Source organism: Anoplolepis gracilipes, chromosome 11 (genome assembly GCF_047496725.1).
Source record: "Anoplolepis gracilipes chromosome 11, ASM4749672v1, whole genome shotgun sequence".
NCBI classification, from domain to species: domain Eukaryota; kingdom Metazoa; phylum Arthropoda; class Insecta; order Hymenoptera; family Formicidae; genus Anoplolepis; species Anoplolepis gracilipes.
The window spans coordinates 5,272,130-5,297,683 of record NC_132980.1 but is presented as its reverse complement, the minus strand read 5'-3'; the positions used below and the strand labels follow the sequence as shown (position 1 = coordinate 5,297,683).

Genomic DNA, 25,554 nt, shown 5'->3' with positions numbered 1-25,554 from the left:
TTCATAATCCAATACACAACATCTGCTAAATCCAATAACGGTTTAATGACTTTCTTCAAATAATCCACTTCATTTAGAGTGGTTTCTGTTATAATTTTCGAGCAGACAATCGCATAAACCCGATCAGGATTCTTAAAAAATGCCAGACAATAGGATGTTAATTCGACGAATTCGTTAAAGTACGAAAGATATAAAGTGCCATTCGGGAAAAAAATAAATTTGTTTATATTGTACTCATAATTCTCTACAAGACTAATAAATACAATTCCGGTTTCAGTATGGTCTGCGCACGCATCTTTAAAAATCATTTGAAAAATAATTTCATCATCTTTCTTACATTCAGTCTGCATCGATTCGCTCCAGAAGTTATATACATCTGTGAAATTATATTCAGATTCTCCAGTTAATGTACAATTGTGGAAGATTTCATAGCGATAACCGAAAAAACAACAAAGGCGAATGCGAGCAATATTATCACATGTCTCGTATGGAACGATGTCAGTCTCATTGTCATTTTCATTATTCGAGTGACTATTGTTGTCGATCTTTGTAAAGTTCTCTCGTCGCTCCCTTTTCATTTGATTACGGTTCTCATGATATTTCACATAATGCACGGGAAACTCATTCTGAATCCAATCACTATCTTTGCGACCGTTACTTCTGGAATTAATACGGAACACATCCTGAACATTTTTGTAATCTATGGTGAAATCTTTGTGAAAATTGTATTGATTGAAGACCGTCTCGTTGTCTTTTTTTTTCAGTAGAATTTGCGTAAAGCAAAAGCTCATTTTTCACCATCAAAATGTTTAGCTGTTCGCTGTCAATTGTAAAATTCTGCAGAGATATTGTAGATGAAGCAAAGAACAAAAGTGCACAATACCAAAGTCCAAAACTTTTATCGTACATTGTCAATAATTTGCGAAATTAATTTGGTATTTAGACAGAAATTTTTTAATATAATGTCTAACGGGTGCAATACTGAATTGCGGAAATGAGAATATGCATGTTGTTTGTCTGATTGAGATGATTTGATTGCGACAACCATGCTCTTTTCTGAAAAAAAGAAGAAATCAATGCTTGCAAATGTACGATCAGTAGAAGTGGCAAAGAACACACATATTCGCGCGATGAACAAGAAGAGACTGCCGTGGTCGGCGAATGGTCAATGATGATAAAGAAGCAATCTACCTTCTAAGAAGTCATAAATAGGATGTTTAAAAAATTTTATTAGTAAATTTCTACAAATATTAGGCGAAACAATTTAGCCAAAGCGTAAAAGATGTTTGAAAAGTTAATGTTTCAATTAAGATTTATTACATTTTTGAAAATATTATGTAAAATCTGTAACAAGCAAGACAAATTTATTAAATATTAAAGATTTTTCGATTTTTATTAAAGATACAATAATACAATCAAAAAATTTATTTTTAAAATTTATCTAGAATAGGTCTACAATTTATTTATTATTAAAAACAATTAAAATTACATACAAATATACATAAACAAAGTTTACTTTTTCCTTTATTTTATACTGATAGTTAGCCTGTTAAGATAGAAATCGATAATGAAGTATTATGCAAAACCGGTTTTTATATATTTACATAAAGGGGACTACATTTAAAATTATTCTTAGAAAATATTTCAAGGATAGATTTAAATATCAAGACTGTAGTTTCAAATATTCTGAACTTATAATTTTAATTTACTTATAAAAATACAAATGAAGTTGCAAAATATAAAGATAACAAAAGCAAAAGTGTTAAGTAAAAGATTTGAAGTTTTTAGTTAATTTTATATAAAAATTTTATATATATATATGTATATGTATGTGTATGTATGTATTAAATAAGATTAATATTAAAAATTTGTTATATCTATATTAGATTTTAATTGTTTTTTAAAATAAATTTTTTAATTATAGGTAAATTTTTTAAACAATAATTTATTAAATTTATTAATAAATTTATTAAACAATAATCGATAGATAAAAGTTATTAACAGTTACTCAGGATAATGATTTTCTGATAATATGTCAAGATTAATATAAAAATACGGTTCCGAAATTAATTAACTGAAAAGGAGCTCAAGAACTAACGTAGATTTAAAAATTTAATCATTAGCTAAACACAATAAAGGATTGTACAAAAATAACAGATATACGCAAATATCAAATGTTACTGTCCTTGTCTGACTCTCATTAGTGTGAAAAATTAAAATTATAAGCAAACAGTTAGACGTGAAATAAATAATTCTATGTAATATATTTTAGTGTATAAATACTAATAAATTATAGATGACATACTAATGAATTATAGATGATATAAAACAAGGTTGCAATTTGCATATGCAACAGACAATTACATATTCTGGTAGGATAGACGCTTTAAAATCAAGCGATAATTAATTTTTACTGTTAATCACCCCAATGTTTCTCCAAGATTTCTTTAGTAAATGAATTCAGAACTTAAATGCCGTCATCGAAAGAATTATGTAAGAATCGAAAGTACATAAATCAATCAGCTAAATTATTGTGACATCTCGGTGACGCGCAGACACACAATATGAAAACTCGACTGATCGACTGTAGTTGCCTATATGTATATGTCGAAACATTTCTTGTCATAAACTTGCTTATTTTAAATTTGCATTTGTACAATGTTTGCAGAGGTATTTTGTAAATTTTTATTATAAATAGAATTTAAATTTTAATTCTGCTCAATATCAAAGTTTCTAATATTAATATTGTATTATTAAATAACATCAGAAAAATTATGTTGATTTTTCTTCATATTTATGATATAAAACAGTTGACATTACATTTCAAATTAGAATAAAATTTTGTTTAATTGTTTCCAGATTAAGATTAAAAAGAAAGATAGGCAAGATATATATATATATATATATATATATATATGTATATATATATTTACATTATGATACATGTATCAAATTAGATATAAGAATTGAATGCCTAAAAAAAATTTACTAAACTTAAAAAGTCTTAAACTTACCAGCATCTACACTAATAACAGATTCTACAGTAATTTCTGAATAAGAAGGTTTTAAAGATGACTAATTGAATTGTTGAAAACTCGATCAAAATTACATTTTATAAAATACATGCTAAAATTTAATTACATGTTGAAAATTTATAACGCGCGCGTAGTTTAATATTTTCAATAATTTTTAACCATCCAATTGTACTGCTTTAAATGTCATTCAAAGACTACTGTAGTCACAAACTTTAAATATTAAGATTTTTATTTTTAAACAACTTCACAAATCTTATTATTAAGTGATGCGATAGGTTCAGAACATTTTATATAAAATTTATCTCAATGGCTAAAGTCTTTGTCCATCCTTTCGCTTTGTAGATATAAATGAAATTTTGGAAGAAAATGATCAATTTTCTGAAAGTCAAGTCGAGACTGCCCATCACTACTAACAAATTTTACAGTAATTTTTAAATGAGAAGCGTTTAAAAATGACTAATCGAATTGTTGGAAACTCACGCGCTTTATCAAAATAATTAATATTTTACAAATAAAATACATGGTATATTAAGAATTTATAATGTAATTTTAATAATTTCAATGTTTTCAACTCTCCGAATGGTCAGCTTTAAACGTTGTTCAAAGACTACTAGTCATGAAATTTAAATATATAGATTTTTGTCTCTAAATAATTTCACAAATCTGATTTATCAGATAATGCGGTAAGTTTGGAACATCTTGTATATAAAATTGATCTTATTAGTTAAATTCTTTGTCCGCCATTTCGCTTTGTCGATATTTTTCCATAAAATTATTGTGTTTGGCACAATGATGTACATCTTCAAGATTGTAACATCTCCTGCGTATGACATTTTTGAAAACATTTCGGCGATTTTGACAGAAATGTTTTAACAGCGATTGCATAATTGTTTTCCTACACACAAATATGATGAAAACACCGATATCTTTACAGGTTTCCAATATATACATACTAAATTCAGTGAAAACCCTTGGTAAATTAAAATTCTTATGCAGCCAAAATTGCCAGGCTGTAAATATAATCCATTCTATGGCTATTATGACAAACAACATTATAAACAGTCTTAGATACAGCTTGGCCCTGCAAATAAATATAAGAACTTTTATATATTTTAAAATTATGATATAGGTGATTATTAATATTACGTTTATATGATATTCTAATGATTTATGTAAGTAAATATACATACACAGTAAAAAATGGGGCGTTCATATGTTAAAATTTTCTTGCGTTATCACGTTTTGATTACAACTTCAATATAAAATTAACATGCAGTTGATATGCTATTATTTTTATAACATTTTCATGCGTTACATTAATGTCAATTTCATAAATTAACACTTTGTGTACGTCTCTTATAAATGGAATATTCTTTTGAGTCTTTTTAATACATTATTAACAATCGTTTGAAATCAATATGTTTAAAAATCAATTTAACATTCTAAGAAAAGTTAAAATAAATCTTTGAGTAATCACGAACTATAAAATGTTTTATCAACATTTCTTACAAGTTTTCCACTTTTTTATGAACTTTTTAATTAATCTGTATGTTATTTTTACATCACACTTAAAACCACAATAACACAAATAAATGTAAAGTTTTGCGTAAATTACTTAACATTTCTAATTTGTCAATAAGTAACACACATTAAATGAGTTATTTTAACTTAAAATTTAGTGTGAATTTTCTAGGACGTCCAAAAAATGTTAAAATTAACATTTTATTTTTTACGGTGTATACATGTATGATATACGTATATACATATATCTCTTTTTAATTTATTCTTTACTTTTTTTTCTCGTTCTTTAACTTGGTTTTTTCTAAAACCTTTAATAATAATTATAATTAAATATTTATGTGTAATAAATCAAACGTTGAAGGAGGGGCTACGTCTTTTCCTATCTATTCTCATCCCGTAAAAATTAATTTAACTTAACCCATTCTGAGGAAGTTAAATTTTCAATTTATTACACATAAATAATTATAATAATTATTAACCTTTCTACTTATTTAATCATTACAAACTGTCGACATTTGTATAATTTGACAGTTGCAGACGACACGAGTAAAACAAGTCATAACGCAAACGCTTGACAACAACCAATCAGTATCGCAAAAAAGAAGAAACAATTTTAGTCAACCTTTTTAGGAAAAAATTTCAATGAAAGTAATTTTTATATTAACAATAAAAATATTAATACATATAAATATTAGTAGATAATATAAGAGAGATCTAATCCAGGGATATGAGGGGGGTGAGGTAAGCGGGGGGGACGAGGCGAGGTACCTCGCCCCCCCCCGCACTGACGGGGGGGGGGGGGGAGTCCCCCTCAATCGCGGGGGGAAGGGGCAAATGTCCCCCTAGACTGAGGGGGAAGGGGGAGGGACCAAATGCCCCACCCCCCAGATTAAGGGGGGAGGGTGGTACCAAACATCCCCTGATTGAGAGGGGGATGGGGGAGGGGGAGGGGGGGCATACATATGGTTCCGCACGTGGAGGGAGTGTCCTCTCCGAAAGACTGCGGAGGTCTGACGGTGAGAGAGAGGAATGTCAACTGTTATAGATAAAATAATCACCCCACTCTGTTTATTCATAATGTATATTTGCAATAATAGACGTTCGCAAGGCGGTAGAGGGAGACGGTGCGATAGCGTTCGCAAGGCGGTAGAGGGAGACGGTGCGATAGCGTTCGCAACGTGGTAGAGGGAGACGGTGCGATAGCGTTCGCAACGTGGTAGAGGGAGACGGTGCGATAGACGTCCGCAACGCGGTAGAGGGAGACGGTGCGATAGACGTCCGCAACGTGGTAGAGGGAGACGGTGCGATAGACGTTCGCAACGCGTTAGAGGGATACGGTGCGATAGGCGTTCTATATAGCGTAGGACAAGGAGAGTATGACGTGGTGTGAGAAGGAAAGCGCTGTATGTGTATGACAAGGGAGTGCATGATGATAGGAAAAGGAGGGTATGATGGTAAGAAAAGGAGAGCATGATGGTAGGAAAAGGAGATATGAGTGCGAGAGAAAAGAATAGAGATGAAGAAGGATAGCGAGAGAAAGAATAGAGAGGAAGGAGGATAGCGGAGGCGCGATAAGACGGAGTCTAACGCGTACGCGAGAAAAAAGATAATTTTAGCATGTTAAGTTTTTTTTTTTATAATGTTAAATGTTATTACGCCAAAGCGTGAGATAAAATTTTTGGCTAAATGATAACATAAACAGACCGTTGACGGTACGGATGTTTGCGCTAAAGAATAACGTGCCGCACAGTGGGTGGGCATTATCATGTATATTTGACTATAAATGTAAATAATAAATATAATCAGGCGTTCTATAGTACGATGTGGTGTATGTGTATGACAAGGAGAGCACGATGGTAGGAAAAGGAGATATGGGTGCGAGAGAAAAGAATAGCGTGCATGGTGAGAGAAAGAATAGAGAGGAAGGAGAGCGCGCATGGTGAGAAAAGGACAGCGCTATAGACGTAGGACAAGGAGAGTATGATGTGTAAGGAAAGGAGAGAGCATGATGGTAAGGAAAGAAGGTGACAAGTAAAAGAAATATATAAATGTATAAAAATTCCAAATTTATTTAAAATTAAAAAAATTTAATTACAGAATAAAGAAAATAATACTTGAACTATAGTTTTTTAATGTAAATATGGGTTGATTGAACCTTCATGATGATGATGATTCGACCACCAATTGAATATTTTAAATACATTTTGTAAAGCGCAATTTCGTACATGTCTATCGCAACGCAGAGTAGCATCTAATTTATCTAAAGCAGGAACGTCGTCATAGTCGTTATCCAATGTCTCGATAATAAGACCGATTCTCGCATCGTCTTCCAGTAAATTCGCCAACCATTCTCGTTTTTCATGTCCTTTGACATACACTCGAGAAGATGTATCTTTCAACGTCACAGCCTCAGTGATTAAACGTTTAGCCATGTAGTATGGAACGTTTCCATCTTCCCATTGCAGATTGTGATGTTTTCCAACCAACCATGCAACCTGAGATCTCTCAGACCTCGTGAGCAAACGGAATGGTGTAAGACTCGTAAAAATATAATGAGAGAGTACAGATCCTTTCGTCAAAATCGCAATTTCTTTCACGATAAATTTTTTATCGATAATAAATCCTTGAAGATCCACAAACGTTGGCACAACCATAATGAAGAGATATTAGCGAGAACTACGACGACGAACGACTGACATTAATCATCGAGTATCGCAAGTTTTTATGTTATATGATCCGGTATGCGATTCTCCAATTTCGTTTACAGAAGAATCGAACGTTGGTTGGTTGGCTGGCTGATAAGACGAGCGTTCCTGCTAGTGTTGATTCATGTAATTTTACGTACTACGTTCGTTAGAGGATTGTATTCGACAACGCGATCATGCAAAATGAGACAATAAGCGGTAGTGTTTGCCGGCACATTTTCTTTACAATCAAATTCTATTCTTACGTCTACGGTAGCATTTTTCACCGATTCGTTTTGTCGAGAACAATCGATGATTACAAACGGACCGTAAAGTAGAAACAGTGAGACGGTGAGGCTCGGTTCGAGGTACTCGTATCCGTAATAGTTTTTGCAGAAACGCGCGTACGTGTCGTATAGAATCGACCATCTGTTTTTATCGAAATCCAGATTCATATCGTCGTACGGATAACATTCCGAGTTCAGATAAAGTTTCACGTTTGTTAATTTGCAGTCGTCGAATTTACTCATATCCTCGAGCATAACATTCTTCCGACCTGTCTGCAGAGCAAAGATAACGTATCGTGGTTTCTCCAGCTGAGTCGCGGTCTTAATGGCCCACGAATGCTTGGTTGTACGCTGCAACAGCGGAAACTCGTACAGATCCCACGAGCGAAAACCCATGCTGAGGTAGCGTCCGCTTTCCAGAGCGCGCAGCATAGACAACTTCTTAATTTCACTCAACAGCACATGTGGCATTCGCCATTGTATCTTGAATATGTTGATCACAGGCTCCACCACCGAAGCTCCAACCAGACAATTGTTGTCATTGCGCGATCGTATTAAGATCAACTCGTGACGAGCGTTAATTACTATGCGTCTGTAATCCTCGCAAAATCCCAATAACATGTAGAGCGGTACGCAAAAATTAAAATGTCCATTTACAGTAGTTGGATCACTCCAGCCAGCATTTCTCATAATCACGCTTTTATCGGATGATATTGTTACATAGTTTTTGAGCATACTCGTTATTCCCACGTTTCTGTTGCGATCAATCTCCACGCCATTGAGTTCGTATCGAATCTCGTCAAACATGAATGCTACGCAATTATTTTGCAGTACCACATTAGATCCGTCAGTTGGATTGTTTATCTTCAATTCTCCCTCGATGTATAAGAAACTCTCGTACGGTAATGTATACAGATCCTGTTGTTGTATGGGTATTCTTATCTCGTCACTGTGTCCGAACGTTGTGTTGGCGAATGGGTTGTATGCGTGAGTCTCAATCTTGACGATGCGATCGTCAAAGATCGGTTCGTCCGCGATGTTGAGAATATCAGTCATCGTTCAAATGTTTCGCACCGCGAATCCCAAAGATTGTAAAAACGCAACGTTTGATGCGTTCAATTTCTTTTTCTTAGCGCAAGATGATTGCGTATTAGCAAATCTCGATGTTGTTGTTGTTGTTGTCGTCACGGGCGTCGTAAAAATTGTGTTGTCTCTCACGTCTTTCGATCCGTTCAGCACGAGCATCACACGCTAATTTTGTCGCCGTCGTACATGCACTCTAATGGTGATCTCTTCTCCTCGAAAATCGAGTAATCGTCCTTCCTGATCGACAACGCGTAACGTTAAATCCGTAATGCTCCGTACGATGATCGGTAGGTAAATGATGTGCGCCGGTGTTTCCGATATCTTATATCCTGGTGGTACCCTCGGTGAAAATTCATGTATCGTATGAACGAGTTTACCGTTGTTGTACGCACCCGCGGTGACATTACATTCGACGCGGATAATGTTCACGTTGATAATGTTAATCGGCACGTCCGACTCGTACCATTTTCGCGGCTGCAGTATACGGTTCGAGAATCCTAGCAGCGATCCAATGTTGTTAGGCTTGCTAAAATTTATTCTGTAGGCGCATTTGATCTCGCTCCGCATCGTATTGTAATTAGCGCGGAGCACTATCGGCCATTCTCCAGCCTCGAAGTCATCGTCGTCAGTTTGTTTTTTATCACCATCACGAACTGCGTGTTGCGAACGTTTTCGTGAAATTGTTTTTTTCAAAAATTCATGTATCGCTTGCAGCTCGTACGATCCCTCGGGAATCGTAATTTCCGCATCGTCTTTGCCAAAGTAAAATTTATTATTCGAGGAATTCACGTTCGATATCGTGTGATAACTCTCAAAATCCACTAGACCGAGTTCGTATTCACCATCGCTTAAATCTACGGTGGGCGAGTAATTTGCCGCGAGAACGCTGCTCTTCCCAGTCAGCGTGAATGTCATAGACATGTTGACCAAACTGTTTAACGAATACTAAATTAAATAGCGGAATGTATGTCTTTAAATTCGCGTGCATCGACCGCTCGGAAAAACTGCAAGCACAATAGAGCGTATGACAAGGAGAGTACGACGTGGTGTAAGAAGGAAAGCGCTATAGACGTAGGACAAGGAGAGCATAATGGTGGGAAAAGGGCAGCGCTATAGACGTAGCACAAGGAGAGTATGATGTGTAAGGAAAGGAGAGAGAGAGAGAGAGCAAAGGAAAAGGTTGCAGTAAAAGAAATATAAACGTAACTTATTAAGATATTAAAAGTATTCTTGACACATTTCCAATAAACTATACATTTTCGATTAAAAAATATATCAATGTAACATATTATTATTATTATTATTATTATATAATATACAGGAAGAAGGATAGGATTTTATAAAGAAGATACATAGCGATATATATGTTTAATATATATTTTTTATTTAAATTCACATGCATCGACCGTTCGGAGAAACTGCAAGCACAATTGTCCGCAGATGCTTTGATTATAAGTTTGATAGGATGTATGATTATAATCTATTTTTGACACATTTAAATATCGTATCAATTCATTCGGCGGGCGAAGATTGCCAAAACTGTCAAAATATATAGCGCGATTCCCTCTCTTTGCATACGCTACCCAGTGAGTACCCGAGCCTTTAGCGTTATCCAAATTTATGATACCGCTCTCGTTTCGATATACACCACCGATCGGTAATGAGTCACGCATAAAAACGCCTCTAAAATACGGAATGCGCATACGTTTTGCTAGTTGCAGCAGTTGTACGTTGGTAGTTGCACCCTCTGGCATTTTTAGTGTCTCTTTGACGTTTTTTTTTTCTTCTTCTTTCTCATTGAGATTCCTCGTCCGTATTTGTATGGCGCGAGATACAATCCGCGACCTTCCATGGCGCGATTGTGACGTAGCATCTCTTGAAACTGACGTTGCGTAGATTTTCCGTCGTTTACCATCTTCGCTACACCAGCCGCTCCACCAATCAGAGATCCGAGAGCACCCAACACTGGTAGAATCGGTAATACGCCTCCGCGTTTCGCTACCGGAAGTATTCGTTTTTTCGTAATCTTTTTCTTCGTCGACGACTTTTTCATCCCCATACCCATTTTCGTCTTTGCTTTCATGACCGTCCAAACGGCCGTGGCGGCTGCTCTTTCGCCAAAATTCGAATCTTTCGCGGTAATACGTTCTCGCGCCCTCGCAGCTAGTATACTATCCGCTACGTGTCGTTCGTCGAGGTTGTTGCTTCGCGAGTAAGCTAAATCGTGTTCGCGACACGCGACGTCCAATGGGTTGATGCCTCGATCGCCTCTAACCAATCGTTCTTGTAAACGAGTTCCCGGTCCGCAAAACTGATATCCAGGAATATGTAATTCGATAGGGAGTGCGTTTATTGCGCGATTCAACAGACCACAGCCTCTTACGGTTTTCGCTGACATTCGTAACAATCTTTTATCATCGGCGCTGGACCGTCAATGTGCGTTCGTTGCCACGGTCGATTGTAATGTTCGAAACAGCGACGATAGGTCTGAACCTCCGAATCAGCCTTTATATATTCCGGAAGTTTGTCCCACAGACGTTCCACGTAACGACCAAACTGTTTCAATAAAATAATCTTCGGTATATATTGCAACTGTTCTGAGGTAAGGTTGAGAATATCACAGTCATCCGACAGTGAAAGAAACATGTTTGATACTGAGCGGTTTCGATTTGATGCGCATCTATAAATAGGCTCTCCTCACCCTCCTCCTCCTCATAAAGTATCGTTAAGTCTGATTAGACAAGTCATGCGATTCGTGCTACAACCAACGATAATTAAAGTAACAAATTTTGACAATAGACTAATGCCTGAAAAAGAAATACACAAACATGGAAAAATGTTACCGAATACAATACGCGGTCTCATTTGCGGCCCTTCGAATTGCGGTAAAACTAACTTGTAAAACTAACTTGTTGATAAGCTTGATAGAAAGTCCAAACGGCATACGCTTTGAAAATTTATACATATATTCAAAATCGCTTCAACAACCAAAATATCAATATTTGGAAAATTTACTATCATCGATAGATGAAATTGGTTACTTTACGTTCTCTAATAACAGCGATGTCATTTCATCGAGAGAGGCGCTTCCGAATTCGGTTTTTATCTTCGATGACGTGGCATGCGACAAGCAAGATACGATAAGAGAGTACTTCTCAATGGGTCGACACTCAAGCGTCGATTGTTTCTATCTCTGTCAAACGTATGCCAAGATACCCAAGCATCTTATACGCGACAATGCTAATCTGTTGATTTTATTTAAACAAGACGGTACAAACTTGCGACATGTGTACAACGATCATGTAAATACTGACATGTCGTACGATGATTTTAGCGCGTTATGCCAAAAATGTTGGCAGCACAAGCATGGATTTCTAGTAATTGACAAAGACAGTTCAATGAACAATGGACGTTACAGAAGAGGTTTTAATGAATTTGCGGTACCGTAAAATGATCAGTTGCTATCGAAACATTGACAGAGCAACGTCTACATAAAAAAAAACATGAGTGATCGTGAAAAGATTGCGCGAAAAATTGTACAGACGAGCGAGTCAATTCGCAAAAAATATCGCGCGTTAAAAACTGGTAAAATTGAGGAAGATGTAGCGTTGGAGAAACAGTTTAAACCGATTAGCGAGCCTCTAAAACAGCTTGTTCAAAATACCATCGATGTAGAATCTGACGTATCGAAAATCGAGCCGTTCGATATACTCGAAAAAGACCATGTGGAAAAGAAAATTATTAAAGTTAAAAAACGACCAAGAATCTCATATAATGATTTGAGCTCAAAGCAAAAACGATTAAACGTCTCATTAAATGATTTGCCGATAACTTCTACACCTAATCAAAGACGAACGATACCGGACACATCTACTCAGATAGAAATTGCGCAACCGCGTCAATTATCGTACGAGCAACCACCCGTCGACGAAATTTTTGAAACCACACCCGATTCGTTGGTTACAACGGTACAACGTGAATTGCAAACGTCCGCAGGTGTAAACATATTTCGAGAGCATTTAGGTCCACTCGGACAAAAATATATATTAACTGTTATGAATCGAGATAAAGATAAAGCTATGGATTATGTGTACGGCATTAAGTTTTCTAACGATGGAATAATGCTCGGTGATAAACATTTTGACGTAGACAAAAATGATAATATAATTATCAATGAAGTAAAATATACGGGAACGCCTGGTCTCTATGAATTAATTTTCAAAAAAATCCCCGACGATGAAATATACACCGAAGATGATTTGCTTAAATATAAAAGTATATTATTAGCGACGAATGCGCATAAACGTGGGAACAAAGCACATAATCCAGTATTAGGGACTAAAGGATATAAGTATAAAAATGTAATTGCGCCGTTATTGTCTAGCAGAAAAGCTGGAAAGGGTATACTACCGCGCGCTATGACTCTAAACGACAATAAGATCGACTACGTGCATTGGAACGATCCAAACGAGTTGGTAGATCGTCTGCGATTACTGGATGCTTCGCGTCGAGCCGGTAACAATGCTCACGACAATGAAATCATGTCGATTATCGAAGAACTTCGCGAAGATGGTCTTATTATAAATTGAATGATGTATCGACAAAACTAATCAGTCGATCAGCGTCGCGTGACACTTTACGAAGCGTCGGAAAAAAATGCCTATCAACAAATTTGGCTTATTCGATTCAAGAAATGATGCAACCGGTACAAACGGCTCTTGGGATAGATTGGTAAAAAGTTATGTGCACGAAAACGCTCTGTGTCGCGTCGTTACAGACTTCGATGCGAGGTCGCGTAAGATTCGTCGTGTAGCGCAACCTGAGGCTGACACCGATGCCGTCAACAAATTGTACGTGCAGTCTTGCGTTAAAAGATTAATGAATCGACAGAAACAATCAGACGAGAAGCTTACTTCGCTTGAGAAGGACGTGCGAGCATTACAGATTGCGCTAAACAATCTTCAACGCGCGGCTAACGCTAACTCAGAGACGGCTATCAACCCGAATGAGCATCAGTGAACGGGTTAGGAGCGGCTATCAAACGGCTATCGAACAGCTACGAAGGATTATCGAACGGCTGCGAACAATTATCGAACCGCTACGAAGAATTACCGAACTGCTATCTAACTACAATGAGTGGCAGTGGTAGTGAACGACCTAGCAGCAGCAGCAGCAGCAGCAACAACAACAACAACAACAACAACAACAACAGCCTCGAACGAGGCTATCAACATCTCAAACAGGGCTGTGAACGAGGCTACGAACACGTTCTTCACGGCTACACTCAAGGTTACAAACAACTCAAGAACTCCTACGATCGTTCGAAAGACGTCTGTGAACGAGGCTACGAACGGGTCAAAAGCGGCTACGAACGAGTCAAAAACGACTGTGAAAAAGGCTGCGAACGGATCAAGAACGATTTTCGAATGGGTGAAGGACGGCGGTGAACAACGCAAGAACGGATTAAGAACGGATCAGAAAACGTGAAAAAATAAAAAAAACATAGAAAAAACGGAACTTAAAGAACGGCTCTTAAAGGACGATAAACGAAAAATGAGTGATAAAAAAGCAAACAACAAACAACCATCGAGAAAAACTGGCAAAGCAAAGAATCAACATAGTTTGGAGAGACGGCAGTTGGTAAACGAGCTGCACGCGCCAGCGAGAAAAAATTTTCCCCGAAGACACGTCATAGTGCGGGGATACGATGATCTGTGGCAAGCCGACATCGTCGAGATGCGTCCGTATGCTCGAGTCAACAAGGGATACAATTACATACTCACTGTTATCGATGTGTTGAGCAAGTATGCGTGGGTCGTACCGCTCAAGAGTAAAGGTGGAAACGAGACGGCCGATGCGATTGCAGAGATAATTCGAGATGATGCGAGATGCCCGAAAAATTTTCAAACCGATCAAGGAAAAGAATTTTACAATGCAAATGTACAAAACCTCATGAAGAAACACGATATTAATCATTATTCGACATATTCCGTCATGAAAGCCTCGATCGTGGAACGCTTCAATCGTACTTTGAAGAATAAAATGTGGAAAATGTTTACGCTCAATGGAAACTACAAGTGGATCGACGAACTATCGAGACTCGTTGAAGAGTACAACACGCAAAAACATCGCACTATCGGTATGAGACCTGTCGATGTTACTCCAGCCGTCGCGGAGAAACTTTTACATACGGTGTACAGCAACGTAAAGATTGCGGCGCCGGCGAAATTTAAAATAGGCGATTCGGTGCGCGTGAGTAAATTCAAGACTTTATTCGAAAAAGGCTACACACCAAATTGGACCACCGAAGTGTTTGAAATTGTTAAGATACAGAAAACTAATCCCGTGACATATATATTAAAAGATTCGCGCGGAAATCCCGTTGCCGGTGGATTTTACGAATACGAACTGCAACGCGTTGCTAATCCCGATATATATCTTGTGGAAAAGATATTGAAGAAGAGAGGGGATGAAGTTTTTGTGAAATGGTTGGGATTCGATAGTTCACGGAATTCTTGGATACATAAAAATAATGTATTGTAAAAATATAACAAATATTATATAAAGTTTACATATATAAATATATATAATATTCAAATATATACACTTTTTTTCTTTTTTACAACGGTATTCTGTAATGCCCCCATGGTAGCGTATCGATACTTTTAGGTATTATATACCGTTTATCATCGTGTGGACTTAGAGCAATTTTTTTCTGCCGCATGGTATATACTTTATGCATTTTTGATCTTATACTCGATTGCTGTCGCGTCATTTCAATTCCTTCGTTCAAACACTGCATGTAATCGTCAAATGTTATCGTTTTCGCGACGACGCTATTCTTGACACCTTTTACCTTTTTCGTATCCTTTTTACCATCTATTTTTAGCGCATACATTTTTGCTCTAAGCCCGACAAATTCTGTCATTATCATACCGTTGTTTTCATCCTTCATCAGACCCGGTACCTTTTTATTCACGAGCGGTATACCGTACGCATTGTCTATCGCATAGTCGCTCGTGTCGAACTTGCCGATGTCGCGCTTCATATTCTCGTACACGTCTTCGCACTCAATGTGATATATGAGACTATCCGTGTCGGTGTACATGACTTTACATTTTTCTTTATACGTTGGAATCATGTAATCGTGATGAAAATCGTACAAACACATCTTGGATACATCAAGTATACACATACCTACATAGATTGGTTTGTAAAAATTCACCTCGAGTCTACGCAATTCCACAGCGATTAAATTTTCCGAAAAAACGCTCCTGCTATGAAAATTTGGTTTCGCGATCATTGCCTCTGCGCCGTACCTATCGTCCCATTTTGTTATAAGTTTTACATCTACGCGATTGCGCACATTTTCCATCGTTTTGCCGAAAACTGCATTATTCATTAATTTGTATAAATTCTTTTCAAAATCATTTTTCGCCATTGTTCTAAATTGTGTGTTTAATTCAATATATGTACGTAACCATGGAGATTGCGCGAATTGTAATATGCGATGAATTTTTGTAACGCGAAGACCGTGTCGCGTACATTGCTGCAGATTGCGGTAGTGTATTACGTATCGTTTCTTATCGTATAAGGTCGCGAGCAACTTGTTCTCTCTCTTGTCGGGTGGTTTGTCACGCGTCGGACAAAACGGTAAGTCAGTATGCGCGTCGTGAAGATGTTGCGGGTACTCGAGATCGACTTCGAGGATATAGCCTGTAGGCGAATCGGCCGCGATCGATGATAGATCAAAATTGCATATATTGTCGACCCATTGAAAACTAGCGTAAGGCAAATGTTGACACATTGCCCATCCGTATAAATTATTTATATCGAAATACATTAGATACGATGACGGTTTCAATGGGTCGTATGACTGCATGTACTTGTTATTAGCATGCGCGTATCTGTTGGAACATTGACTCAAACCACCGCGTATACCTCGTTCTATAAACATTACCATATCGATGTCAGTGAGCAATTCAAACTTAATATTTGTATGCTTCAACATGGCATCCCACGTGTATCCGGGCAGAGTATAATAATGCGCAGGGTCGAGCCCGTAACTCTTGATACAATTGTCACGAAAATTTTCAAAAACATCGCCTAATAACAAGACATCGATTTTTAAATATAGATCGCTATATTCGCCTAGCGTTCTAATGGAGAATCGGTTCCAAACAGTCTCGGCGTGCGCGTAATCGCTCTCGGATACTGTGTCATCGGTCAAGGAACTGTAAAATAATTCGCGCGGAGGTAAACATGTATCGTGCAATTTATCTACACAATCGATATATTCGTACGGAAAGACACCTTTTCGCGTTAACAGATCAAAGTCTTCTACCCGCAAATTTTGATATTCAGATTGTAAAATTTTTAATTTATCTTTACTGAGAAAAGATGCTAATTTGTTGAGACTTGTTGTGAGAAATTTAAAAGAATCGATGAAACGTAATTTAATGTGATTTCGCGAATTGTCTTCCGTAAGTTTAACATCTTTCGTAAATGAAACGTATTTTTCTTTAGTTATCGGAAGTAGATCGATTCTTCCTTCGAACGCTGTAGCTATTTCCTCGATTATAAAATGTGAATCGTAACCGGATAAATTGTGGAAAATAATTGGAATATAAAAGGATTCCTTATAATTTAGATTGCAATTTGAATGCGCGGGACCTCTGTACCGCCCAGTGAGGTGGCAATGATCGTGTACGCGCGTATCGTCTTCCACTAATGGTTTCTCACATATGTGACATTGAGTAGCGCTGTTAAACTTTTCCAATTCTTCACGCGTCAAATTTATCATGGGAAGATTTGTAGATAAAATTGTTTTCACGCTCGTTGCTAAATTTTTTAATTCTTCAGCAAACCATGCGACGCAATTGGCTTCGCGACGAGAATGATACGCGGACAACGAATTATCGTACGAGCAATGTACATAATAAGCGATACTAAACACTTGATGATGCTGGTATACATTTTTTTCTGCTTCTTCTTCTTTGTCCGTCTTTCTCAAAACACATTCCAGGTCGGCATACACGACGAAAGGAACCTGCTCCTTCCTGTTATAGTTGTTAAAAGCGAGCCACTTATCTTTATCGCTCGGTAATCGAATAGCGCAGTCATTCATCTTCCCGCAGTCTACAGTATGTGACTGTAGTTTCTCATTCGAATAAAAATAATGTAGACATCTATAAAAAAGAAATAATAATTATATATATATATATATATATATTAACATTTATAAAAAAATAGAAATAATAATTATATATTTATTTTGAAAAAAAATCAATAATATTAAATATACATACCGATCGCAGATATATTTTTGTCCATTGTGTTTATTGAGTTGCGAACTCACGAGTCGCGATAAATTCTTGATCCACGCGAAATGTCCGATATCTTGCGCATCTTGAATGTAGAGCAAATTGGCGTGCTTGTCCCTCTTTTGCTCCGAAATACGAATAGGAACAATATTTTCGTTTTCGATGGTGTACACATTGATTGAAATATTGTTGTTAATTTCAAACTTTTTAATTTGATTAAGAGTCACTGGAAACTCAATGTCTCGAAGATTTAGCACATCCGTGTAACGCGGGTACGATAATTCTCGTTCAACCCTTCTTTCAGCGGGATACATAGCAGCAGTCACTGCCCATGCGAAACATGCATTGTCTTTGGATCGCACGTTAACTACCGCTCGCTTCATCATTATCTTTCGCGGTAATATAATATGACATCCCGCACGCATAGGATTATATTTATTTATATTTACAGTCAAATTAAGTATACGCGATAATGCCCACCCACTATCACGTTCTTGAAATTCTTCGAGAGATGCTAAAGTGGGCTCGATAACACGTTGCTCGTACCATTCGCGTAAATCAGATGTACGAAATAGTTCACAGTTTTTTGTACTTACACTTTTATCGTCGTGCTTTTCACCCGTCACAAACTTACCGTTAAACATAGTATTCACTTTCACACTGCAGTGTGTTTCGATAGCGTCTCGCACATGTTCAAGCACGATATCACTCGCGTCTTCGAGAAACTGGCGAGGTTCGATATAATTGCTATTGATTATCGCACCAGTCGATATACGGTTCTCGAACGCTGTATCAATTTCTCGCCAAAATAGTGCAGCTTGATGCGCGCTGTGTCCGGCACCCGCGTGTACGAAACGTTTGCGCAAAGCATTTTTCAGTCCTTCGAGTCGCGCGATCTTTGCGATCAACAATTGTCGATATCCGATCGATATTCGCGGTCGTTTAATTCGACTCTGCTCTTCCAACGACTTGATATAATCATCGCATCGCACCTCCCATGCAAAGTACTCCTCCACCGAATTTATCAAGGTGGATTGATGCGTTAAAACCTGCTCCATTTTTTTACATATAAGGTACACTCGTGCAAGCTTCGACAATAATGGCGAGATGTGACTCTCTGTTCTGATTTATATCTAATCGTTATATTCTTTTCACGTTGCGAAAACATTATTCTTTCGTATAAACATCCGTCATTTCTATATTATCACGTCTCTTTATCTCACGCATATTTCGTGGTAATGGAATATAATATGACATCCTCTACGCATAGGATTATATTTATTATTTATAATCAAATTAAATATACATGATAATGCCCACCCACTATGCGACACGTTATTCTTTAGCGCAAACATTCGTACTGTCGGCGCGTTATTCTTTAGCGCAAACATCCGTACCGTCGACGGTCTGTTTATGTTATCATTTAGCCAAAAATTTTATCTCACGCTTTGGCGTATACATTTGTAACCGAATATTTCAATCGTCGTATACATTTGATTAGATTTCAATCATACGGCGGCCACACACGGCGCTCGAGAAAGCACGTGGAGACGCGATTTTTAATAATTTCTAGCAGCCTTACATTGGCGCTTGCAAAATTACGTCACAAATACTCCCCTCCTCATGACGTTTTGCGATATTACAAATTGATCGCAGTACTTTCAATAGTTTAGTATCGCATCAGTTGTCCGTGCATAAGGTTGTGCTAAAAAAAAAATGTGCTCCACAAAAGAAACCAGCAAGATGAATTTTTACATTCCGATTGAGAACGGTGAAATTCAATCAAAGAACATGTAAGTTTCAATTATTTTCTAAATATTATTTCCTAAAAATTATTTTCTAAATATTATTTTTTAATATATTTTAATATTTTATATAGCGTTTCATCTCGTCGTGCGGTTTGCATACTTGGAAAAAGGTATATCTTAACCCCGACATCTTACAAATATTTGGAGATTGGAATAAGCGTTGGAGCTATGTCGTATGTCGAATTGATACTTGGTGACAACCGAGGTAATCGATTAGTATTGCCTATCGTACTCTGGCACTCATTGATGCAGAAACGTGCAGACATTGAACGACATGTACAATCGTCTGAAAGTCAACCATTATGGATCTGTGATCTATCTATCCAAATGATCGCATTAAACGGATCGAGAATTATTAAATTAACATTATCTAATAAGTCTTTGTATATGCAACCTCAAACATTATTACATTTATTCGATTTTGAAGATTGCATCGATCATATGCATTCATGGTTGTGTCAAAATACACATTTCGTGAATGAAAAATTTAAACAATTTTGTAACGTCTTGCAACGAAACAATATTACTGATGTAAATGATGCTGTGAAAGCAATTCGCGAGAGTGACGCGTTCGATAGCGGATCACTCGTAGATTGCGAATTGTTGGCGTGTGCTATAAATGATATACTTTATGATACTTGTAACAAATAAAAAATAAAAAATTATTATTAACATTAATGTTTCTCTTCACACTATTTTATTCTACGCCTCCTCCTCCTCCTCCTCGCGCTCTCTTAGTCTCAGTCAAACAAAGACGTTTACCTCTCATAGGATCATATGCATAGTCTATTTAAAAAGAGATACTCTATTTAGAGAGAGATGAGATATGGGATCTCGTGTATATATTTGAGATAAATGCGCGTGGTGCGTGGTTAGTTTTTTCCTATACGCTCTAAGAAGAACTCTAATGCGTTGCGAACGCTATCGCACCGTATCCCTCTAACGCGTTGCGAACGCTATCGCACCGTCTCCCTCTAACGCGTTGCGAACGCTATCGCACCGTCTCCCTCTACCGCGTTGCGAACGTCTATCGCACCGTCTCCCTCTACCACGTTGCGGACGTCTATCACACCGTCTCCCTCTACCGCGTTGCGAACGTCTATCGCACCGTCTCCCTCTACCACGTTGCGGACGTCTATCGCACCGTCTCCCTCTACCACGTTGCGAACGCTATCGCACCGTCTCCCTCTACCGCCTTGCGAACGCTATCGCACCGTCTCCCTCTACCGCCTTGCGAACGTCTATTATTGCAAATATACATTATGAATAAACAGAGTGGGGTGATTATTTTATCTATAACAGTTGACATTCCTCTCTCTCACCGTCAGACCTCCGCAGTCTTTCGGAGAGGACACTCCCTCCACGTGCGGAACCATATGTATGCCCCCCCGCCCCCCCCCCCATCCCCCTCTCAATCAGGGGATGTTTGGTACCACCCTCCCCCCTTAATCTGGGGGGTGGGGCATTTGGTACCTCCCCCTTCCCCCTCAGTCTAGGGGGACATTTGCCCCTTCCCCCCGCGATTGAGGGGGACTCCCCCCCCCCGTCAGTGCGGGGGGGGCGAGGTACCTCGCCTCGTCCCCCCCGCTTACCTCACCCCCCTCATATCCCTGGATTAGATCTCTCTTATATTATCTACTAATATTGATTTTGATTGTTTATCAAATAATTTCAAAACCAACAGATACCATTAAAAAAATGTGCGCGCGATTAAACAGTGATCTGTTTCTACGAAAAATTTGGATAAATGTGAAAGCCTATTGCCGCAAGTAGAGAAATCAATATAGAGTTGTTTTCGTACGAACCATTTTTTGTTTTCATTATAACATCGGCTCTCTGAATTTTTAAGACAACGAGTTGTTTCCTTCTCATAGCCCATGATATTTATTGCTGTATGAATAGATAAGGAAATGCTAATAATAGAACAAATAATTTTTGGCCCATAATTGTACAATTGATCCGCCACACCATCTGAAATAAAAAATAAATCTTCTCCAATTATATAATATATTGCAAATATAAACAAAACATATTTTTACTTTAAAAATAAATTTTCAAATATGTTAATCATAATTAAATATATTGTCAGTAAATTATGTTAACATTAATATAAACTTACAATAAAACCAACACATGACATCAAATCTCGGTTGAATGCTTTTAGGCACGCTGGGAGCAATTTTCATGATGATGCAGATAATAGTGAGAATGAAGGGACCTCCCCAAGCAATAATAGAATATAATAACTTTCTTCTGTCTTGTCGTTTCACATTTTTTTGTAACGATTGAAAATCTCTACAAAGCGCAGTTTACACTTTACATTTAGCTAGTTACAAATAAAAAAATAGAGATGCAAATGTACATTAAAGTAAATATGTTTACTTTAGTATTTACGTATGCATTCAGATGGTATCTATGACTAATTATTTATAAACTTAAAGTAAACTATTATAATATTTTGAATATATATAAAAAATATTTAATTGTATAATATTTTAAATATATATAAAATATATTTTATCGTGTCGTGTGTATGTATGTATGTTGTGTATGTGTATTTGTTTGTGTGTATGTGTGCTGATTGATATTATAAAAACTACTATACTGCATAGCTTTTTATAAAACAATAATTTCAATATATAAATATGACACAAAGCTAAATTTGGATATATTAAAATCTCTTTCAAAAAATTTTGATTTTGACATATTTTGTCACAACTTCGTAACTTTGAGTAACTTTCAGAAAATTGTTGTTTATTAAAAAATTGTTATTTATTAAAAAATAAAGTTTCTCAATTAGACCATAATTTCTTTTACATCATACACATTCAATAAAAGCGAATTTTAATACAGTTATTTATTTATGTGTGATAAATCAAATGTATGAAGGAGGGGCTACGTCTTTTCCTATCTATTCTTATCCCGTAAAAATTAATTTAACTTAACCCATTCTGAGGAAGTTAAATTTTCAATTTTTTTCATTTCTAAAAAATGGGTTAGGTTTGATAAGTTTTTTATAAAATAGGGATGCAGGATGGAGAAATGAAGCCTCACTCTCGGCCATACGTTCCCCCTTAAGTATTTAAATTACATTTACTCATATAACTGATATAAACTTCATGCTTTGACAAATTCAGATAATCGTACTTAATAATTGTTTTTTAATTAATAATATTTTTTTAATAAGCAACGAGCAACGGCGAAAGTCTTTCGAACGTTATTCAGAGTCATGACCTTAACATCATGTGAACGTTAAAAAAAGAGTTGCCCTAATATGCTTATTAACCTTTTATACACAACACATAATTACATAAGACAGATTTTTAAGAATCTTAATTAAAAACATATTTACTTTTACATACACACGACACGATAAAATATATTTTATATATATTTAAAATATTATACAATTAAATATTTTTTATATATATTCAAAATATTATAATAGTTTACTTTAAGTTTATAAATAATTAGTCATAGATACAATCTGAAGATATACGTTTACACATATCACAAATGAATATCTTAATCTGTCGAGTTTGATTGTATATTATGAATTTTAATCTTATATCTAATTTAATTAAAAAATAATGTATAATATGAAAATAATAATGGATATATTTACCTAAATGTCCACCACATATCGAAACTCATTACACTTAACCAGAAGTAACTGGCTAAAGAGCTGAAATAGCTGATTAAAGCTGCAACCATAAACAACAATGATTTGAAATAAACATTATTTTAGAAAATATACTTTAACATAAATGATAATTGACAAATTACATTTCTGTATATCAATAAAATCTTAACTTTTCATTAAAAAATTTATAGAAAAGTATAGAGTAAAACAGAAAAGTATACACAAATTAATCAAATGTATACATTGCATTATTAAATGATTCAGCTATACCGTACCGGTTGCAACACAGATGGAATACATCAGATTTAAGTCCTCGATTGAATGGAACATTATGCTACCAATTTAGTAGATAAATATTATACTGCTGTATCTACGCAGCATGAAACTATGTATATTCTGAAGTGGCAGTATGTAATATATCAAAAATATTATCAACATACACAGCATAGACACTACAGTGCAATTCCAGTACAAAATTTCTGTTGCATTCATTAACGGCATAATGACCTTTATCAGATAATTCTGTTCTTCGTTGACAGCTTCTGTTAAAGTCTTCGAGCAGATAACCGCATCAACCTGATCATGATTTGAAAATGCTAGACAATAAGATGTCGATTCGACGAATTGGTCAAAGTAAGGAAGATATAAAGTGCCGTTCTCGAAGAAAATGTATTCGAAATACGTAAAAGCATCTTCATTAAGTGTGAGACTTAATATTTCATTACGGTTTGGGCATGGATCTTGAACAATCAGTTGAAACACTTCGTCTATTTTTTTATATTCAGTCTGCATCGTATCGCTCCAAAAATTATATGAATCTGAGAAAACATATTCAGGTCCTCCAGGAATGCAATTGCGAAAAAATTTATAGCGATCACCGAGAGGGCAACAAAGACGAATGCAAGTAATATTATTGCACTTTCCATATGGAACTATGTAATTTTTATTATCATTTTTATTGTTGTCGACTTTTGTAAAATTTGCTTGAAGCCCCCTCGGCATTTGATTATGTTTCTCATGATATTTCACATATTCCACGGAAAAATTTTTGCGCAAATTGTGTTGATCGAAAACCGTTTCCTTGTCATTTTTTTCAGTAGAATTCACGTCAAGTTTGTATCTCACCATCGTACTGTCGTCCTGCTTGTTGTCAATTGTAAAATTCTGCAGAGATTTCGTACATAAAGCGAAAAACAGAAGTGCACAACACCAAAATTTGAAACTTTTATCGTACATTGTCAATTATTTATAAAATTAATTGGATTCTTAACAGCAATTTTTTAATGTAATGTCTAACGGTTGCAATAATAAATTGCAAAAATAAGAATACGGATGTTGTTTGTCTATGATGATTTGATTGCGACGATGCCCTTTTCCCAAGAAACAACGAAATCAATGTTCACAAACGTATGGCGAAAAATGCACATGTTCGCGCGATGAATAGAAAGAGACTGCCGTGGTCGACCAATTGTCAATGATGATAAAGAAGCAATCTACCTATAAGAAGTCATATATTGGATGCTTTAAAAAATTCTATTAGTAAATTTTTACAAATATTAGGCGAATTAATTTAGCAAAAATATCGTAAAACATGTTTAGAAAGTTAATGTTTCAATTAAGATTTATTACATTGTTGAAAATATTATGTATAAAATCTATAAGAAGCAAGCCAAATTTATTAAATAATAAAGATTTCTCGATTTTTATTAAAGATACAATGATACAATCAAAAAATTAATTTTTATAATTTATCTAGAATAGGTCTTGAATTTATTTATTATTAAAGACAATTAAAGTCACATACAAATATAAAAAATTTACCTCTTCCTTTATTTTATACTGGTAGTTAGTCTGTTAAGATAGAAGTCGACAATGAAGTATTATGCAGAAAACCGGTTTTTAATTATTTACATAAAACTATTACGTCGTCTCGACTGCACATTTCTTTCTTCCACGGAATTTTAACACTAACCTTCTAAACTACGACATTCACTAGGGCATACTGTCTCAATCAAACGCGCGATAACAACTTGTTATTATAAAAAAACGGAAAAAGGGCAGTACGACACCTATCTATTGGGAAATTATCATAACACACTTAATACCAAGTCCTCTCACAAAATCATGAATCACATCCTCTTTCATATTATTTCCAAATGCACCGGAA

The 25,554-nt window shown here is 36.0% G+C and overlaps 4 protein-coding genes across 4 annotated transcripts; 1 reads left to right on the top strand and 3 right to left on the bottom strand.

The window, feature by feature from the left end:
* Window position 1: 1 nt before the first annotated feature.
* On the bottom strand, window positions 2-24,788 carry LOC140671487 (probable G-protein coupled receptor Mth-like 3). Its single transcript, XM_072902820.1, has 6 exons — window positions 23,663-24,788; window positions 23,370-23,448; window positions 21,864-22,039; window positions 21,550-21,715; window positions 3,989-4,116; window positions 2-657 (listed from the first exon to the last, which is right to left on the bottom strand). The coding sequence occupies exons 1-6, from the start codon at window positions 23,715-23,717 to the stop codon at window positions 602-604; spliced, it is 660 nt and encodes a 219-aa protein (XP_072758921.1). The 5' UTR covers window positions 23,718-24,788; the 3' UTR covers window positions 2-601.
* LOC140671301 (uncharacterized) lies at window positions 11,928-13,449 on the top strand. The gene is made up of 2 exons (XM_072902558.1): window positions 11,928-11,990; window positions 12,093-13,449. The coding sequence occupies exons 1-2, from the start codon at window positions 11,928-11,930 to the stop codon at window positions 13,200-13,202; spliced, it is 1,173 nt and encodes a 390-aa protein (XP_072758659.1). The 3' UTR covers window positions 13,203-13,449.
* Window positions 15,089-16,365, bottom strand: LOC140671486 (uncharacterized). Its single transcript, XM_072902819.1, has one exon. The coding sequence runs from the start codon at window positions 16,052-16,054 to the stop codon at window positions 15,233-15,235; it is 822 nt and encodes a 273-aa protein (XP_072758920.1). The 5' UTR covers window positions 16,055-16,365; the 3' UTR covers window positions 15,089-15,232.
* LOC140671485 (uncharacterized) lies at window positions 17,826-19,527 on the bottom strand. The gene has a single exon (XM_072902818.1). The coding sequence runs from the start codon at window positions 18,992-18,994 to the stop codon at window positions 17,852-17,854; it is 1,143 nt and encodes a 380-aa protein (XP_072758919.1). The 5' UTR covers window positions 18,995-19,527; the 3' UTR covers window positions 17,826-17,851.
* Window positions 24,789-25,554: the final 766 nt, after the last annotated feature.

What these genes read in the sequence shown, in the direction of transcription:
- LOC140671301 (XM_072902558.1), top strand. Translation starts at nt 11,928, where the DNA reads ATGTCGTACGATGATTTTAGCGCGTTATGCCAAAAATGTTGGCAGCAC. An exon ending in AGCACAAGCATGGATTTCTA is followed by an intron (nt 11,991 to 12,092) that starts GTAATTGACAAA and finishes AAACATTGACAG; the next exon opens with AGCAACGTCTACATAAAAAA.
- LOC140671486 (XM_072902819.1), bottom strand. Translation starts at nt 16,054, where the DNA reads ATGGCGAAAAATGATTTTGAAAAGAATTTATACAAATTAATGAATAAT.
- LOC140671485 (XM_072902818.1), bottom strand. Translation starts at nt 18,994, where the DNA reads ATGGAGCAGGTTTTAACGCATCAATCCACCTTGATAAATTCGGTGGAG.
- LOC140671487 (XM_072902820.1), bottom strand. Translation starts at nt 23,717, where the DNA reads ATGTTCCATTCAATCGAGGACTTAAATCTGATGTATTCCATCTGTGTT. An exon ending in GATATGTGGTGGACATTTAG is followed by an intron (nt 22,040 to 23,369) that starts GTAAATATATCC and finishes TGCGCTTTGTAG; the next exon opens with AGATTTTCAATCGTTACAAA. An exon ending in TGTCATGTGTTGGTTTTATT is followed by an intron (nt 21,716 to 21,863) that starts GTAAGTTTATAT and finishes TTTTTATTTCAG; the next exon opens with ATGGTGTGGCGGATCAATTG.